Source organism: Psammomys obesus, unplaced genomic scaffold, assembly GCF_907164565.1.
Source record: "Psammomys obesus unplaced genomic scaffold, mPsaObe1.curated_primary_1811, whole genome shotgun sequence".
NCBI lineage: Eukaryota > Metazoa > Chordata > Mammalia > Rodentia > Muridae > Psammomys > Psammomys obesus.
This window is the reverse complement of record NW_026594418.1, coordinates 7,018,092-7,037,623: the sequence shown is the minus strand read 5'-3', so window position 1 is coordinate 7,037,623 and position 19,532 is coordinate 7,018,092. Positions and strand designations below refer to the sequence as shown.

The window sequence follows — 19,532 nt, the reverse complement described above, 5'->3', positions numbered from 1 at the left end:
TTTTTTTTTTTTTTTTTTTTTTTTTTTTTTTTTTTTTTTGCATGTTGACATCCAATTGGACCAGCACCATTTGTTGAAGACGCTGTCTTTTTTCCATTGAATGGTTTTGGCTTCTTTGTCAAAAATCAAGTGTTCATAGGGGTGTGGGTTTATTTCTGGGTCTTCTTTTCTGTTCCATTGATGTACCTTTCTCCTTCTATGCTTATTCCGTGCAGTTTTCATTACTATTACTCTGTAATACAGCTTGAGATCAGGGATGGAGATACCTCCAGATGATCTGTTTTATAGAATCATCTGTGGAAATTCTGGATTTTTTGTTTCTCCATATGAAGTTGAAAATTTTTCTTTCAAGGTCTGAAAAGAATTGTGTTAGTATTTTGATGGGAATTGCATTGATTCTGTAAATTGCTTTTGGCAGAATGGCCATTTTCACTATGTTAATTCTACCGATCCATGAACATGGGAGATCTTTCCATCTTCTGATATCTTCAATTTCTTTCTTCAGAGACTTTAATTTTTTTTCAAACAGGCCTTTCACCTACTTGGTTAGAGTCACCCCAAGGTACTTTATGTTATTAGTGGCTATTGTGAAGGGTGTTGTTTCCCTGATTTCTTTCTTGGCCCTTTTGTCTTGGGTATACAGGAGGGCTTCTGATTTTTTTTTTTTTTTTTGAGTTAATTTTGTATCCTGCCACTTTGCTGAAGGTGTTTATCAGCTGAGGGAGTTCTCTGGTTGAATTTTTGGGGTCATTCAGGTATACTATCATATCTTCTGCAAATAGTGAAACTTTGACCTCTTCCTTTCTGATTTGTATTTCCTTGATCTCCTTTACTTGTCTTATTGCTGTAGCTAGAACTTCAAGTACTATGTTCAAGAGATATGGAGAGAGTGGGCAGTTGTGCTTTATCTCTGATTTCAGTGGGATTGATTTAAGTTTCTCCCCTTTGAGTTTGATATTGGCTATAGGCTTGCTGTATATTGCCTCTACTATGTTTAGGTATGTGCCTTATATCCCTGATCTCTCCAAGACTTTAAACATGAATGGGTGTTGGATTTTGTCAAATGCTCTTTCGGCATCTAAGGAGATGATCATGTGGTTTTTCTCCTTCAGTTTGTTTATGGTGGATTACACTGATGGATTTCCGAATATTGAACTACCCTTGCATGCCTGGGATGAAACCTACTTGGTCATGGTGGATGATATCTTTGATGTGTTCTTGGATTGGGTTTGCAAGTATTTTATTGAGTATTTTTGCGTCAATGTTCATAAGGGAGATTGGCCTGAAATTCTTTTTGTTTGGTCTTTGTGTAGTTTGGGTATCAAGATGACTATGGCTTCAAAGAATGAGTTTGGTAATGTTTCTATTTTGTGGAATAGTTTGGAGAGTATTGGTGTTAGCTCTTCTTTGAAGGTCTGGTAGAATTCTGTACTGAAACCATCTGGCCCAGGGCTTTTTTGGAAGGGAGACTGTTGATGACTGCTTCAATTTCCTTGGGGAATATAGGACTATTCAGTCTTCTACCTGATCTTGACTTAATTTTGGTAGATGAAATCTATAAAGAAAATTGTCCATTTCTTTTAGATTTTCAAATTTTGTGGCATATAGGCTTTTGAAATAAGACATAATGATTGTTTTTATTTCCTCAATGTCTATAGTTATGTCTTCCTTTTCATTTCTGATTTTGCTGATTTGGGTAGAATCTCTGCCTTTTCGTTAGTTTGGCTAAGGGTTTGTCTATCTTGTTGATTTTCTCAAAGAACCAGCTCTTGGTTTCATTGATTCTTTGAATACTTTTATTTGTTTCTAATTGATTTCAGCCCTGAGTTTGATTATTTAAAGCTGTGTGCTCCTCTTGGGTGTTTCTGCTTCTTTTCTTCTAGGGCTTTCAGTTGGACCATTAAGTTGCTTGTATGAGATGTCACAAATTTCTTAAATTTAGTTTTGTCATGGAATATTTTGTTTTCTCTATCTATGTTGATTGAAAGCTTGTTGGGTATAGTAGTCTGGGTTCACATCTGTGGTCCCTTAAAGTCTGCGTGACATCTGCCCAGGCCCTTCTGGCTTTCGTAGTTTCTGATGAGAAGTCTGGTGTGATTTTGATAGGTCTACCTTTATGTTACTTGGCCTTTTTCCCTTGCTGCTTTTAATATCTTTTCTTTGCTCTGTAGATTTAGTATTTTGACTATGATGTGCCGTGAGGAGTTTCTTTTCTGGTCTAGTCTATTTGGTGTTCTGTAGGCCTCTTGTATGTTTATGGACATCTATTTCTTTAAGTTGGGGAAATTTTCATCTATGATCTTCTTGAAGATATTTTCTGTACGTTGGAGCTTGGAATCTTCCTTTTCATCAATTTTTTTTTCACCTATTATTTTTAGATTTCGCCTTTTAATGGTGTCTGATTTCTTGGGTGTTTTGTGTTTGGGACTTTTCCGATTTTACTTTTTCTTTGAGAGAAGCATCAATTTCTGCAAGTGTATCTTCAGCACCACAGATTCTCTCTTCCATCTCTTGTATTCTGTTGTTGATGCTTACCTTTGTGGTTCCTGATCTTTTTCTAAGTTTTCCAGCTCCAGGGTTTTCTCTGTGTTTTCTTTATTGATTCTAATTCTATTTTATGCCTTGCTCCATTTTCTTCATCTGTTTGAATGTGGCTTCCTGTCTGTATATGATGGCCTCTACTTTTTTTTTTTTTTTTTTCATTTCTTCTCTATATGCCACTAATTGTGCCTCAACTTGTATCTCTATTTGTTTGGCTATATTTATCTGTGTTTCTTTGAGAGCTTTGTTCATTTCCTGTTTATTTGCTTCCATCTGTGTGGTACTTTGAGAGATTTGTTTGTTTCCTCTTTATGTTTCTCTAATAACTGGATAAGCATATCTTTAAAGCCATTTTCCTGTGTTTCCAATGAATTGGAGTATCCATTGATTTTGGATGTTGCTAGTGAAGCCATGATTTCCTGATTTTTGTTTGATGTGTTCTTTCGCAGTCCTCTGGCCATTTGCTTATCTGTAACCTTCACTGTTTGTTCTTGGATTCTGCAGTTCAGACTGGTACCGTCTTTCTCTGGTGTCTGGAGAATTCTTCAGGAAGATGGGAGAGGTCCAGTGGTTTCAGCGTGTACATTGGTGTTTCAGCTGTACCTGTGGGAGGAAAGTCTGCAGAAGGACAAATGTGTGTGTGCATTCATGGAAGTGTGCCCTGAGGGACAGGGTGCTAGAGAATGTAGAGGCCTTCAGTGTGAGGGATGGGTACCTTGTAAGCACTGAAGGGGTCAAGCGCTGGTGATGATCGTGGATGCAAATTCACCGAGTACGTCAGTGGCCTATAGGCTACTGGTATTTATCTCTAGCTGAGCTCCAGGAGTTATTTGCCTAAACTCCTCTGGTAGATCTGCAGAGCAGGGGTTTCAGTGTCCCAAGAAACCCTCTGTTTCCCACAGTATATGTGTGGGTGGGAGGGGATCTGCCTGGCTCTGGGGCTCTGTAGATACTTGAGGGAGCACTCACTCTCTAGCAGGTCAAATTGTAAAGCACAGGGGTTCCTCCTGTTCTCTACTGGTGGGGTTGGGCCTGCTGAGTCAAATGTGGCAGGTTGAGCTCAATCAGCTCAGTGGTGCAGCAGCTGCTGAACTGAACTGGGGAGTCCAGCTGCGGCTGCAGAACTGGAGTGTCCAGGTGCCTGCTGGGAAGTCCTGGGGAGACACAGAAGTGGTCCACAGACCAGGTGGCCCGGCATCTGGTATACCTGGGTGGCTTTGCAGGTCTGCAGAGTCGGTGTGGCCACTCGAGGCTGGGACTCAGCTGGCAGGTACTTGCTGGCTGGTACTTGGTGGCAGGCAGATGCTGGGTGGTGGGTGGATACTCGGGGGTAGGTACATGGCCGCTGTGGCTGAGTAGTTAGGAGCCCTGCCCCTGTTGTCTCCGACCCCGAGAAGGAGGGAGGCCCATACAAGGGAATTGTCCCTCTCCGTTCCCAGAGAAGTCTGAACTGAACCTAAATGTTCTCTGCTCCTGTGATGTCCCCTCTTTCAGGAAGCCACAGGTTGATTTTCTAGCTTCAGTTGCCCCTTCACTCACCAATTTTGGAGTTTTAAATCTTCTGTCTCTCAGAAACAGTGCGTGCTGGTCGCCGCCATCTTGGATTCCCCCCCCCCAAAAAAAAAATACTTTTTGTTTTAGCACCTGTGCGCTTAGTCTTACCTGCCACCTTAACACAACTTAGAACCATGTGGGAAGAGAGTCTCAATGAGGAATTACCAAGGTCAGGTTGGCCTTTGGGTGTATCCTATGGGTGGTTGTCTTGACTACAGGGAGAGCTAGTCAGTTGTGGGCAGTACTCATTCCCTAGGCAGGGATTCTGAATAGCAGGAGAGGGGAAAGCCCCCTGCAGGCACACATGCATGCTCTCTCTGCCGTATTATGTGGATGTGCTATAACCATCCGCATAATCTCAAGCCTCTGTCGCTGTCCCTCCCCCACAGTGATGGCCGGTAGCCTGGAATTGGGAGCTAAAGCCCTCTCTCTCCTAAGTTGCTTTGTGTCAGGGTATTTGGTCACATCAACGGAGACAAAGCTAGAAGGACATCCACCCCTGCTTGGCAGCCTGAAGCAGTTTTAGAGGTTTCCTTGATTTGAGCCCCTTCCAAATGGCAAACTCCCATCTTGGCAAAAGAGAATACAGAAGCAGATGTCCAATGTGTAGCAGTGGCGAAGGCCAGACCTTGTATTATATTATCTCATTCCACCCTCACACAGCCCACACAGGGTAAGTGGCTTTGTCCCCTCCACCCTTTTAAATACAGGAAGATCGGAGGTGCAGAGATCAGAGTGACTTTCCCAGAAGCAGACAGCCAGTGAGCAGTAAAGCCAGCCTGATCGTAGTTCCCTGAAATCTGTGTTTAATCAGGAGGCAAAATGAATTTCTTTACTTTGGTAGAAGGAGCAGACCTTAGGCAGTAAGTCTTTGCTGCTAGAGAAGCCATAGCTGGGGTTGATCATACATAAAACTATGGAAATGAGTATATCCACTCCTTATCGCTGCTGTAACAAATGAATTACGAAGTTAGGGACTTACTGCAAGTTTATCATCTTCTTAGTTAGTTAGTAGTTTAACATGGGTCTCACTGGGGCTCTAAAGAAAATAGCTGTTGGCAATGTCGTATTACTCTCTAGGGGTCGCTTATGATGGAGTCCCTTTTCTGACTCTTTGTCCTCTACCATTCCTTGGCCTATGGCCTGCATCCATCCAGAGCCAGCACTAGTGGATGAAGTTCTTATCTGACATCTACACATCTGCTACCCCTTTGTACATGGAAGGACCCTTGTAATAATGATGCTCCCCAATAATTAATTCAGAATTATCTTTCTACTTTGAAGTAAGCTTCATACTAGCCATCTGCTACCTTTGTTTCCTTCTGCCGTGTACGGTAAAGTAATCACAGGTTCTGGGAATACACCTGTGGCCATCTTTTGGGGTTGGCTTTACCCAAACGTAACTTTTAAGATGCAATTGCATCTGACTGCATTGAGGGGTAGCCACTGAAGTTTTCGCTGCTGTTTCCATGTTTAAGCAAGGGTGCAAGTGAATATTTTAGTCTTTCAGCTGTTACAACAAAATGCTATAGGCTGATTGGCTGCTCACCAACAGAAATTTCTCAGAATGCTGAGGTCAAGAAAAGGTGTCAGTGAATGTTGTGTCTGATAAGAGCTGGCTTTCATGATGTCGTCTTGCTGTGTGCTCGTAGAGTAAAAAGGGAATAACTTAGTTCCCTGAATTGTCTTTTGTGAGGGCCCCAGGACCAGTCATGAGTATGCTATGTGCCTGTTCCTCATGACCTGGTCTTAGCCTCCTGATAGTATGACCTCCAGGGGTAGGATTTCAATATAGAAATCTAAAGGTTGTACAAGTCCTGTATGTTGCTGTAAGGATTTTGCTTTAAATATTGCATATGGAGTTTGGGCTATTAAGGAGTTTATATAAGACATATTGGTTAAATTTTTTTTTTTTTCAAACCAAAGGGTAAACTACACCTCATGCCTGTCTCACCCAGCCTATAACTGAACTACGAAATTCAACTATAATTATGAATCCAGCCGAGCTGGTTTGATTAGAAATGGGAAGTGAGTGACCTTTTGGGCTTTGGCAGCAGTCTCTGCTCCCAGGCTGTGTCTGCCAGACTGTTCCAGACTTCGGGTTGAACTCTAGAAGATCCAGCTGGTTTCTCTGACAGATTCTCAGAGGAAGCAGGTGCTCCAAAGATGACAGGCACTTTGCTTTAGGGTGGCCTTGCACATCTCTCGGCTGCGGTTGTAAACCCCTTGTTCTGTTGATTCATTTAGCGTGGATAGTTCTTCAGTTTACAATGGATGGGGATGTTCTGTTTATAGCAGTTTATGTTTTGGTCATTAACCATTTCACTGAGCACAGTGACACTTAAGTTAGTGGTGCAGGCACCACAAGGAGGTGTATCTTCATGGGGTGTAGAGCATTGATTTTTAATGCTACTTTACCGCTCTTCCCTGGGGTCAGGTTCTCTGGGTCCTCAGCCAGCTTCTGACTTTGAGGTGTCTCTGTTGGGAGTTATCAGGGCATCTTGGTTAACTTATTTCTCCTACTGTGCTTATAAGTGACAGGGTGAGCACTGTGGACTATTTTTTTATGTTTGTTGTTTTATTGTTTAAGACAGGGTCTCACTATGTAGGCCTGGCTGTCCTAGAACTCACTATATAGACCAGGCTGGCCTTGTATTCAAAGAAATCCACCTGCCTCTGGCTCCTGAATCAAGAGCATATGGTGCCAGGCGCAGCAAATACCGTTTTATTAGAAAATGGTAGAATGCAAAATATACAGAATTTGCTATAACTGTGTAACTGGTAATTAGATAACTTCATTTAATAAGAAAAATATCAGCCGGGTAATATAAACTCTTCTGTTTGAAGGAGGGAATTAGGCCAGCCAACAAGTGTCAAGTAACCTAGTGAGATGTACTGTAGATGTGGGCAGTCAGAGAATCGGTGAACCTGTCAATGCCACGGGTGTTCCTGCATGGACGCCTGTTGCCATAGTTACTGGAAGTTTTAGTGTCCCTGCTTTAAAATCCCAGTTGCAAGTGGGCACATTGCTACAACTTGACTCATCAAGGACGAAAACCAGGCAGAGGTGATAAGATAGCACCGTTTTGTTGGTCAGACTTCCAGGGGAAACCCTGTTGGTGTAGGCTAGAGCCCGCGTGTGCCCCATTCTTCAGCCTCAGTGGGGCTTGCTGTGGGATTAACTCTGATTTCTTCAGGCACGTGAAAGAGAGTCGGGGATTGTAGAGGTGAGGCTTGCTTTCTTGCACAGCAGAGGGGCTTCTTCATCTCCAAGAGTGGTGGCTTTGGTGCCAGCTAGAGTCACTAGGTATGACACAGCCCAAGGAAGAGTTAATTTGGGACAGTATGTGTACCAGCTGGATAAATGGAACCAGCAAAAAGATTTTTTTCCATTCTGTCTGAATCTTAGTCCCGGAAAAAGACACTAGATTTTCTGCCTTCGGCCTTCCTGTGTCTCATCCCTCCCTCATCTCTCCCTCTGCAGGAAAAGGCGTGGGCAAGGGGATGCACACAAAAAAGTAGTTTGTAGTTTTTTTCTGAAAGCTTCCAGGAAGAAGTTGCGTGAGCTGGCAGAGAGTTTGTTTTAGCCTCTCTTTCATAGATTGAAAAAACAAAAATTACAGCAAAAAACTTGAAATAAAAAAACTTGAAAATTTACAGTGGGTGGAGAAACAAACTGAGCAAGAGACAGATTCCCTGTGGAGTGGGACAGTCTAGTTGCTTTCTTCAGTGGATCAGTGGCCTGGGAAAAAAGTGACTTGGGCTGAGGCAGCAATTATTTTTACTTTAAGTACATGACAGTCAAGTGCGGGTATGGACCGTGTATGGACTTGAAACAAAGCAATTGTTTTAACAAGTTTTTTGTTTGTTTAAGACTTTGGGGAGATCTTGGTTTTTGTCTGAGTCAGTGCTCACAAGTTACAATTATGAAAAAGCTAACAAATAAATGAGTGTAACACAGTTTTGGAAACTAGTGGCGAGTCTGGGCAATGGCACACCGAGATCTCTCTGCAGTCTTCTGTACACATGATGGAATGTTTCTCTTTGATTGGTTATTACCTGCCCTTCCTGACGTCTCAGTGGGTACACTTTCATTCCTGGTTAGGAGTAGGTTGCGGTTAGCCCAGAGCTAGAACCTGAAAGATGCTCTACGACAGTTACCTTCACTTATCTACACGTACTGGATGTGGAGTGGCCTAGACACAGTGGGTTCGCTCAGCCTCAGAGGACAGAGATGGTGCTTTCTCAGAAGTACAAACCACTTTATCTTTCTAGGACATCTCAAAGGCCTCAGACCTTCTATGACGGAACTCAGTGCAGCGCCAGAGGAGTCTGCCATATCCCGATGGCTGAACCGTTTTGCCCCAAAACAAGAGAGGTTAGTAGTCTCTCTGACAGGCCTAACAGAAGAGAGTATAAGGGCTTAGGATGGTAAGAGCGGGTAAAACAGTTGGCTGAGGGAGGTGTCCCTCTTCATCCTTCAGCTTTAGGTTTGAAATGCAGTGGTTTCATAATGAGCCTGTTTCCCGTTGCTAAGAATACCTCCATTCTTGGTTATTTTAAGCAGAAACGTTTTACCCACTGAGCCCTCTCTCCCACCCCAGTAAAACTAATGTTTTTGAAAATCTGTGCATGGCCTTGCAGTAAGGAATACCCAGATAAGTTGATCTCTGGAGAGGAAAAACAAATCAGGAGAGCCATGCTCATTTCACCATATGTCCTTAGAGAGACAGCAAACTAAAGAAAGGGGAAAAAAAAAAAAAAAAGACTTCCTGGCAGCGCTTTCCAAAAGGCCACAGAGTCCGTGTAAAAGAACAGTGACTAGACAGCTGCACCTTGAAGAATGACATTTGGCCAGCACGTTAACCTGTGCATGAGAAGTGATTCCTTAGCTGAGCAAGTGTGATGGGTCAAGAATTAAGACACAGGTCCAGATTGAAGCCCTGGCTTAGTCTTCCTGAGATTCAAGGCTATAAATCAAAGTCTGGTGTGTTTTCTCTAAAAGCTCCGAGCTAAGCCTTGCAGTAGACTTGAATATGTGAGTACGGGGCTGGATGGTATCTTTTAGTAATCTGGGTTCCCTAAGGACAGTATAGCAAAAGCAAAAGAATAAAATCGTGGACTGCACGTAGGTTTGTGTGATTTCTGTTCTTCCTTTTCTAGGTCCTCATAGAAACAGCTAAGAAACTTGGACTTCGATGCCATTCAAAGGGGACAATAGTCACAATTGAGGGGCCTCGTTTCAGCTCCCGGGCTGAAAGCTTTATATTCCGTACTTGGGGTGCAGACGTTATCAATATGACCACTGTTCCAGAGGTGGTGCTCGCTAAGGAGGCTGGAATTTGTTATGCAAGCATTGCCATGGCAACCGATTACGACTGTTGGAAGGAGCATGAAGAAGCAGTAAGTGGAGTCTCTTCGAGAATGCGTCGTTGGTTTTCTTTGGATTTGTCTCGACAAAGACCTTTGTAAACATTTTTTAAAGTGTTCATTAGGCTTTATTAGATATTTTCTGCAGTTCCTATTGGAATATAAGATCTTCCACAGAGGGTGGGAGGGTACTGAGAATCACCACTGAAGTACATTGTAGGCATGTGGATGTATTGATAATCGTTAGGACTTGGGCCTTACTTTAAAGGTAAAGATGTACCTGTGTTATTTCCTATTGTGTGTATTTTCACAAAGAAGGAAATTCTAATATGAAAATTCTGAGTTCCTGTTCTGCTCATACTGTGGCTGAATGCTGTGCTCAGCCTCAGAATGTGCCAGCAAATATCCATGTTCTTAAGCCACCAACATTATGTTTGAGGAAGATGGAGGCTCTCTTGGTTAGTATTCTGTTGCTGTGAAGAGACACCTTGACCCAAGCAACTCTTAGAAAACAAAGCATTTACTTGGGGGCTGGCTTACAGTTTCAGCAGTTTGGTCCATTATCATCATGGTAGAAGCATGCAGATATGATGCTGATGAAAGTTCTATATCCAGAACTCCAGGCAGCAGGAAGAGAGAGCCACTGCGCTCACCTGGGGCTTCTAAAACCCCAAAGCCCACGCTCAGTGACACACTTCCTACAACAAAGCCACATGCCCTAATCCTTCTCAAGTGCTAGTCCCTGACAACCAAGATTCAAACATGTGAGCCTATGGAGGCCATTTCTATTCAAACCACCACAGAGGCTAAACAAATCAGTACAAAAAAGCAAAGGCTTATAAAGAAATAGTGTTAAGTTTTATGAATATTTGTCCTGTTGCCTGAAGCAAACATTTAAAGTCTGTGGGTGTGACGTGGAAGTGTGATGAGAAAGATGGCAGGATTGAGAGATGCACAGAGGAGGGAGAAGTCAGAACGAGTGTGACAGGGTCATGCACCATGGTAAGAATTCTAGACAGGTCAGTGAGGGTGCTAGACAAGGCCGCCCACGGCAGTATTTTTGTTACATAAAACAAAGAGGTCTCAGGTTCCATAGTTGCCAACCACAGCAACACATGGCTCTATCCACTCCTCCCTCCCTGCCCTCTTTTGGGGCCTTCTTAAAAGGCCTCTATGTTCAAAAGCAGAAGCAGCTATACCACAAATTGTACAAATAAATGATATTTCTTATTGAATCTCTAGACTAATTTCTCTTCTGATTACTTAATTTTTTAGCAGTTTGATCTTTTCTAAACCCATGCTCTGTATTAGTGATAGGCCTTTTAAATCTCTCTCCTTAATTAATTTCTTCTTTCCACAGTACTGAGAATTGAGCCTAAGGCCTTGCATATGCTAAGGTACTCTGGTAGCCACATTCTTAATCTATGTTTTTATTCTGGGTCAGGGTTTCAACTAAGTCTCCCATCTTGGTTTTAGCTTCCCGTAGCCCTCCCTGCCTCTGCCTCTGAAGGACCCAGGATTACAGGCTCAGGCTACCAGGCCCTGCTGAGTCTCTGTTATTTCGAGCTCCTTCCTCTTGTAAAAAAAAGTCCTAGATCATTTTCCTGTTACTTGTCTCACTTTAAAATAGAGAAGGGATGAAAAAGCATGAAAGGGTTTTTGAGAGAACCGTGGGGGTAGCTGAGAACATTCATCTGCAGGGCTTGACTCTTCGGGGGCCACTGTCTCAGAGAGCCCCTGATTCACCATCCAGTTATACATAATGCAGTGTCATCCGGTCCTGTTGTCTGTCTGCCAGCGTGTACACGGTGGGCAGCAAGTGAATTCCGGGTCTTTGGTTTTAGTGAAGGCATCACTGTGTGTTTACAGGAGTGTTTGGAGGCTGAGTATATCTGGCTTGGCAGCTTTGTGAGCTACTCCCACCTCCATGATCCAGAGAAGCTGCTTTCAATTAATGGGGAACATCAGCTCCCGTCACTTCCTGGCAGCAGATTGCTTCCTGCTGGAAATTTTCTGCTCAAGCTAGACACCTCCTCTGCAGGAGGAGCATGGTAGCTGTTAGGCCATTGAGGGCTAAAGAGGAGAGGACAAAGTTCTGTCAGTGGGAAGACATAAAGACAAGGCATGTTAAATGCCACAGGAAAGACACATAAACATGGAATCCACTCAGCCTTTCGTGTCATTGTGCTTTAAATAAATGTACAGCCTGACATGACAAGGTTCTGGAGTGATTTAAATTTACCTCAGTTTCCTTGAGACACTCAGCAAGTTATTTTATTTAGTTGTTTTCTCTGAAATGAAGCCAGGGACAGGACATAGAGCAAAAGAATGACCCTGCTTTTTTTTTTTTTTTTTTTTTTTTTTTTTTTTTTTTTTTTTTTTTTTTGGTCACTGTAACCAAAACATCTGACAGAACAGCTTATGGGCAGGCCACCATATCAGCTCCTATGCCACAGCCCAGGAAGGAAAGAGAGCTACACTGAACGAGGATGGGGCAGTAGCTTCCTAAGGCAATTGCCTCAGTTCCTTGCAACAACCCATCAGGCCAACCTCCTAGCACTGGTTCTCCACCTCTGGGTCATGACCCCTTTGGGGGTTCAAATGACCGTTTCACAGGAATCACCTAATACCATTGGAAAACACAGGTAATTACATTACAGGTCATAGCAGTAGCAAAATTAAGCTTGTATGCAGTAGCAACAGAGATAATCTTGTGGTTTGGATGGCCACAACATGAGAACTGTACTAAAGGGTTGCAACATTAGGAAGGCTGAGAACTGCTGTCCTAAGGGCTCCAAAGGCTGAAGGACAAGCATCCAAAACAGGAGCCTCTGATAGACATTGTAGATCCAAGCCATGAAAGAGACGTGAGAACTGCTCATGTTGTTTAGGAGCAGGACTGAGGGAGTGGTCAGACAACCTTCAGAAGCTCACCTCCGCTAGCTACTTTTGTCAGCTACAACCTGCCTCACTTTTAATTTTTTTATTACAATTTATTCACTTTTTATCTCAGCTGTAGCCCCCTCCCTGGTCCTTCCTTCCCCAATCTTGCCCTCCCTCCCTCTTCTCCCATGCCCCTCCCCTTCCCTCTGACCCTAGTCTATCAGGTTTCATCAGGAGTGGCTGCATTGTCTTCCTCTGTGGCCTGGTAAGGCTGCTCCCCCCTCAGGGGGAGGTGATCAAAGAGTAGGCCACTGAGTTCATGTCAGAGACAGTCTCTGTTCCCCTTACTAGGGAACCCACTTGGACACCGAGCTGCCATGGGCTACATCTGTGCTGGGTTTCTAGGTTATTTACAATGTGCCTCTTTAAGACTCCACAGTCTCCCAGAATATCACTGCTCAGTGAGAAAGAAGTGTTCAAAACATGAGCCTGTGGGAGGCTGGCACGAGTCAGAGCACAAGCGGTTAGGAGCGTGCTGACTCACAGGAGTGTTATCACCAGTAACTCTATGGAGTGGGTGTGCAAAGAAACCAGGCTTGGAGGTTTGGCCTCGCCCTTGAAGTGAGGGTTAGGTTGCTGCTGTGAGTCACAGGGTCAATAGGAAGGGCATTTTGAGTGGAACCCAACAACAGAAACAGAGAAAGTTCAGAGTCACAAGGAAAGTATATGGAAATGAGTAAAAAGGAATAAATAAGGTGAGTCCCTGGCTGCCAGACGCCCCTGCATTTAATGACTTAGCGTAACTTTGTGTATGTGCCACACTGTGGCAGAGCTTCTGCCGCTGTGGCGCTCCTGCCTTCTCACCACGTCTTCATGTTTGTGGAAGCGATCCTTCGGAGGACACAAAGATGTGATCATCTTGTCCTTGGATCTGAATTGTCTTCTAATCAGGGTAAAGCTTGGCAAGGATTCTGGGCTTGATTGGCTTCCTCACATGAACCAGTTCATTCATGAACAAAAGGTCGATAATAGCATGCGTACCTATGAACCCAACCACCCTCTTAAGTCATCATACCAGTTTATACCTAGTCATGTTTCATAACTTTAATTCAGAAACATCACAGAAAGTAGTTAAGTAATTAGAATACAATTACGTTATAATTACTTAATACACTCAAGCAAAATTCTAGTTAAGTATCTTAAGTGACATGCACGTCCTAACAGACAAGTGCAGGCACATCTCTCACACACACATACCACCGCCAGTTTCTGGAGATACGATTTATTAGGGCCCTTTTTATCCTGGGTAAGCATTCTACCACTGAGCTACGTCCCCATCCTAGAAGTGGTTTTTGTAAAGAAACTGAGATGCCAAGCATAGTTGGCACACACCTGAATAGCAGCATTTTGGGGGAAACAGAAATGGGAATCGTGTGTTTGAAACCAGCTTTCGCTACAGAGTGAGCCCCCCGCCCCCGAAAAAAAAGTGGGGAACAAGGAAAAGGAAGGAAGGAACCAAGGCCCTAGTCCTATTGAGTCTCCCACACTGTAGGTTCCAACAGCTTCATCTTACACTTGTGTCTCTGTCTTAGGTATTGGGTGCTGGATCTAGATACAGAAGGAAAATTAAGTGTCATAATGATGTTTTGTGACTGGAAACGTAGAATGAGTTGAAGTTTTTGTTCTGGGGTAGTGTGTCCTGGTTTGTTCATTCCTTCCGGATCTTGGGTGTAATTTGTGGTGTTAACCAACAGTCCATTTACTAGGATTCAAAAATGATCAGACTTTGACCATTTTTGTTTTTCTTCAAAAATGCTCTTAGAATACTCAGCTCCTGTTTAGTTATCTGGTATAATACAATTTAGGCTAAAATTCACTTTTCTGTGGACCAGGAAGAGTGGTGGCAGCGACAGCTGCTGCTGCTGCTGCTGCTACTTGACATCTATAATATTTTCTCAGGCTTTTCAGAAATAACATTGGGCTGCCATATGGTAAAGAACAGTGTTTGGGCTCAGGGGATTAAATTTGGAATAAACAGACTTCACAGCACAGGTTAGTTTTACTCTACTCAGACAGTGGTAAGAAAACCCCATTAAAAGTAGCTTCTAGACCAAAAAGAAATCTAAGATCGAAAGTTGAAAAGTCTAAGATCAAGAGTGACTGACTGTATGTCTGGTAAGAACCCATTTCACAGTCATATTCTCACCGAACCTCACATGACTCATAGTTTGTGTGTTAGTTACTTTTAAATGACTGTGATAAGAACCATAACCAGGATATTTTACAGAAGTAGGAGTTTACTGGAGGCTCACAGTTCAGAGGGTGAGTCCCTATCTGCCCATCATGGCAGGAAGGGTGGGAGCAAGCAGCGGCCATGGCCCTGGAACAGTAGCTGAAAGCTGACATTGTAAGCCACAGGAGCGAGACAGAGAGAGCTACAGGGAATGGTGTGGGCTTTTGAAACTCAGTACCTGCCCCAGTGACAAGATCAGATCTCCTGATCCTTCCCAAACAGTTCTACCAACTGGGAACCAAACATCCAAATAGATGAGCCTGTGGGGCCATTCTCATTCAGACCACCGTGGTCGGGAGCTCACTGTAATCCCAGACAACCGTTCCTAAGAGCCTGAGCTTACCAGCTGATGTCCCCTCTCCCCAACACCCTCACAAAGACAACTAAAATTTCTTCAGATGAATTTGGAAGGCACACAGACATTTCACACAATAGCAAAACAGGGACTTGGGTAAGTGTTCTTGGTTAATGCTAGTAAAAGTCTGTGTTCTTCTTTGTCCAGGTGTCAGTGGATGGGGTTTTGAAGACCATGAAAGAAAATGCCAATAAAGCCAAAAGTTTACTCCTTACTACCATACCTCAAATAGGGTCAATGGAATGGTCAGAAACTCTCCATAACCTAAAGGTAAGTGTCCTTACATCTGTGGGCAGAGACTTCTATGGCCTTTAACCATATTTTCCCTTTCAGCTTGGTCCAGCTCATGTATTTTATGCAAGTCAGCATTTTGTTTAACAAGCATTTATACCCTTGCTACTATTCCCTCTACTTGCAACTGATAATGCCAGAACCTGAGGCAGGAGATTCGGTATCTAGTGCCCCGGGTTCTTTACATTGTCCTGGAGTTGTCTTCGTTCAGAAGGCTGATGAGTTTCCTCTGTATATGGCTTTCCGTGTATTCAGCCGTTTTCTCATTGTTACATTCATTCAGAGTGTAGACAGGCCTCTACAACCTATTCTTCTAATATATCAATGACAAAAGAGAGGGAAGTATCTGCTTCAGGCCAATATTATATGAAATTAAGACGATTTTTGATGATAAGCAGATAACAAGTTGCAGATTGGTAAATTCTCAACTCTGGTATTTATCCTAAGGATATAATTTATACTGGCTGGGAAGTTTAGAGAGCGCCATTTTTATTTGAACATTTTGTGACTTGATTAACTAGAGTAATAAGGAGACTCACTCATTTCACTTCAGCTTTCTCTTGTATCTAAAGAGGAAGTGCTTCCAGGTGGCCTAGAGCTTATCTGTACTCCTGGATCAGTCACTGCAAGAGGATGGGAAAGGTCTATAGAAGCTGCCATAATTTTCCTCCATGAAGTATTCTGTCACAGCTAAGATACAAAAAGACCTGGTGATTGTTCTAATTCCGGGAGGGGTAGTGAAAGACACGAGATGACAATCTACCAATTACAAAATGGTGGTTTGAACTAAACAGGTAGTTTCGAACAGATGTCACTCAGAAGTTGGTTTGCTGGAACTGTGACTCACTGTGTTCTCTTCCGAGTCAGCGTTGGGCTTATATGACATGATCCAGTTGTGAACTTTTTCCTCTCCCACTAACCGTATGCTCACTGTGGTTTTTATACTCGAAGTCAGTTCCTTAAAAAGAAATGCCGGGACATGCTTAGACGATACAAATCCGTGATCTTTTTGAAGCTGATGTTTGGTCTTGTAAATACTCATTTTTAAAGTGGTTTAAGAGTACTATTCATTAAGTTGCAAATGAAATAAAAGGTTGAAGAAATGAAGAATTACTGTTTAGACAGAATTGAGTGCTGTGGCCTCCACTTTGGAATAGCAAGGAACACACTACTAATAATTTTTGCTCTGAAACATACTTTCAGTCATCAAAGCACTGAAATGTGTACCATTCATTCACTCACTAGTTCATTCCAGAAACAGCAAACTGTCTGCTGTGTGTCAAGCTCCAGATTAGAACAGTACCTAGCTGCAGAGTGTGGCAGCGCACGCCTTTAATGCCAGCCCTTGGGAAGCAGAGGCAGGCAGATCTCTGTGAGTTCAGGGTCCGCCTGGCCTACGTAGTGAATTTCAAGTTAACAGAGGGATTATCTGAAGAGTTTTGATAAATATGTATCCCAGAAATCCTTGCTATAATTCCCAAAGTCTCAAGGCTTGGCTTGTTGCTCTTTAAGAAGTGTTAGGGGGAGTTAGCATGCTCTCTGCTGCCTGTAACGCCTGTCACCTCTGCTTACTTTCTTCCTTTCAGAACATGGCCCAGTTTTCTGTTTTACCACCAAGACATTAAAACAGCATGGCTGCCATAAGAAGACTTTCTACTTCTAATCCATGGGGGATTTTGCATAAAAATGGGGAAGATACGCAGCCTTCAAGCCTTTGCCTGGAAAGAAGAGCATGTGTTAAGAAAGAGAGAGTATACTGTTAGAGACTCCACTGAGATACCGACACCTCCAGGACCCAGAAGGAAAGCTAACGGCCAGCAGAAATGTAAGGGGCAAAGCCCAAGACCGAATCAGCCTCATTTCTCCCTATTAATTGACAGCAGCGAAGACTGTTGAGAACACCCACTTTCCTACACTGCTAACGAATAAGCATGAGCTTGAAATGTGACTGTCTGGAAATCGGCGCCATCTTTCTGGAGGGCATTTTGTTGGTACAGTGTATCTGAGGCTTACAAATAAGTATTCAATGCACTTTGGTACTCTAGGAATTTCTCTTTAAGAAATTATGGGAGAATCATTCAAAGAATCATGTGTAAAGAAGGACATTACCTGTCATAGCAAATCTGAATGTCAAAAGAAAAAAAATTACTTATACCATGTTTCCGTTATTCTTAGGCTATGGAACAATCAAATAAGTATAAATCATGTTTGTTTGTTTGTTTAAGTAAGTATAATCAAATAAAAAAGTTGTAAAAATTAAACTGGATTTAGAGAACTTTGGAACTCTTATTGGCGAAACAATGATGGCAATATAAATGTGCAGTGTATGTGATTCAAGATATGTAAGCCAGGTAACCCCTCTCCTCCCAAAAAAATAAATAAAGTACTTTGAGGAATTTGCATCTTTGCTTAGGGACGATCTTGGCTCATCATACAGTAACAAAGAAGGCAAGTGTTGTAATTGCTAAGGTGTGTAAAACTCAAACTACTTCCAGGATTAAGATAGTGTGACTCATTACAGTATATCAGATTTTTTTTTAAATTGCCATTTGTTTCTACTCCTTTTTAAGAGTTGACAGATTATCAGTGGGCAATGTTTTATTTTGTTTAAGAAAAAAAAGAAAAAGAAACCAGAAGCCTAACTTTTTGGTTAATTCTCTAGGATGCTTTTTGTTATCTGTCACCAGGAACTCATAGTGTTTTCCTCAAACTACTGCTGTTACAGGTGCCCTATGGCTCTCCTACAGAGTCTGTAAAGTGAATATGCTTGTGTTTGTGCGACTGACTGCAATAAAATAAACTGCTGATTGTAAGCAATAAATGAAGCAGTTGCTCCAGCATCCATGTTGAGCACCAGGATAAGTGCAATCGTAACGTCTGGCCATGTTGCAACGCTCCCATCTCTGGTTATTAGCCATCCCTGGAGACTCCCTGAGTTCTGACCAGGGCCCTTGGTTGTTTTTTCTTAGTGTGTTATTTGCTAGAAAACAGTGCGTTTTCTGTCAGTTTCATATACATATCATGTACGTCAATATTCGCCCCACATTATATTTTCTTGTGCTCCCCAGTCATCTCCCTTCTCCCAAATGATGCCCCTGATATTTTGATCCACATTCTGGATATGAGAGAAATGTGATTGCCTTTGAGTATGGCTTAATGTGATGCCGTCCAATTCTGTCTACTCCAGTAGTACAATTCCACTCTCTTCTGACTAAATAAAATCCCATTGTCTGTCATTACTACATTCCTTATCTATTCATTTGTTGATAAACATGTTGGCTGATTCTAAAATTTGGCTGTTCTGGATAACGTGTTTCAATAAACATGTGTTTGCTGACTTCTCAAATGACCAGATTGTGCTTCTGCTTTTGGGTTGGTCTTGGCTATTGCTGTTAGTATAGAAACTTCACGTTGAGAACCACTAGTTAAACCATTTCTGTTTGGTTGTTCTTTAGACCTATTTCAGACCTCAGACCTAGTCAAGGATATCACTTGGACCACAAGACTTCTTATTGGGTCTTTGTGAATTTCACATCATGCACCCCAATCTCACTCATCTTCCCAATCCTTCATACACGCCCTCCACCCTTGCAACCTACCCCTCAACAGAGGAAAAAAAAAATCTCATGAAAGCTGTGGTGTGTAACAATGTGTCCCACAGTATACCCTTTTGTCCATATTTCTTTGCTTGCAAATGTTTATTACAATGAGTCATTGGTCTGGTCTGAGGCCTCTGGCTTCTATTATACTATCAATACTGGAACCTCACTGAGACTCCTCAGATATCTTTTTGTTGCCCTGTGTCAAGGTGATCCTGTAGTTTTGGATCTGTAGGACAGGGCTCTTCAAGCACTTCAGCAGTTCATAGATGGGGTTGATATTGGGGTGGGCCAACTCAGAGCCCTAGAATAGGGCCTGGGAGGCATCTGAGCTGGTCAGCTCTCCCACACCCACAGCTCTCCTACCCTGCCCCAGCTGGCTCATCCAATGCCACAGCCAACAAGAGGCAGAGCCAGCTAGCACTTGAAGCTAGCTGGTCAATACCGATGGCATCAGGACCAGCTCTACTGTGCTACACAGGCCAGATGCAGGGCCCACTCTCCTAAGGACTGCAGCAGGCGTGAGGCCAGGATGGTTCTCCTGCTCTTTTACCCTTGGGGCCTGCTCACTCACAGCCCCTGCAACCAGGGCCAACTCTACCCTGCTTCCCAGGCAAGGTACAATGTTGGCATAGTGTTGTTATTG

At 42.9% G+C, this 19,532-nt stretch overlaps 1 protein-coding gene across 1 annotated transcript in view; it reads left to right on the top strand.

The window, feature by feature from the left end:
• Window positions 1-18,636, top strand: part of Mtap (methylthioadenosine phosphorylase) — a 46,147-nt gene extending 27,511 nt beyond the window's left edge. Inside the window, exons 5-8 of the mRNA XM_055618980.1 lie at window positions 8,371-8,473; window positions 9,259-9,498; window positions 15,144-15,266; window positions 16,874-18,636. Of these exons, the coding sequence (XP_055474955.1) occupies window positions 8,371-8,473; window positions 9,259-9,498; window positions 15,144-15,266; window positions 16,874-16,912 (505 nt within the window). The 3' untranslated portion in view covers window positions 16,913-18,636. The remainder of the gene's footprint in view (window positions 1-8,370; window positions 8,474-9,258; window positions 9,499-15,143; window positions 15,267-16,873) is intronic.
• The last annotated feature ends 896 nt before the right edge of the window (window positions 18,637-19,532 follow it).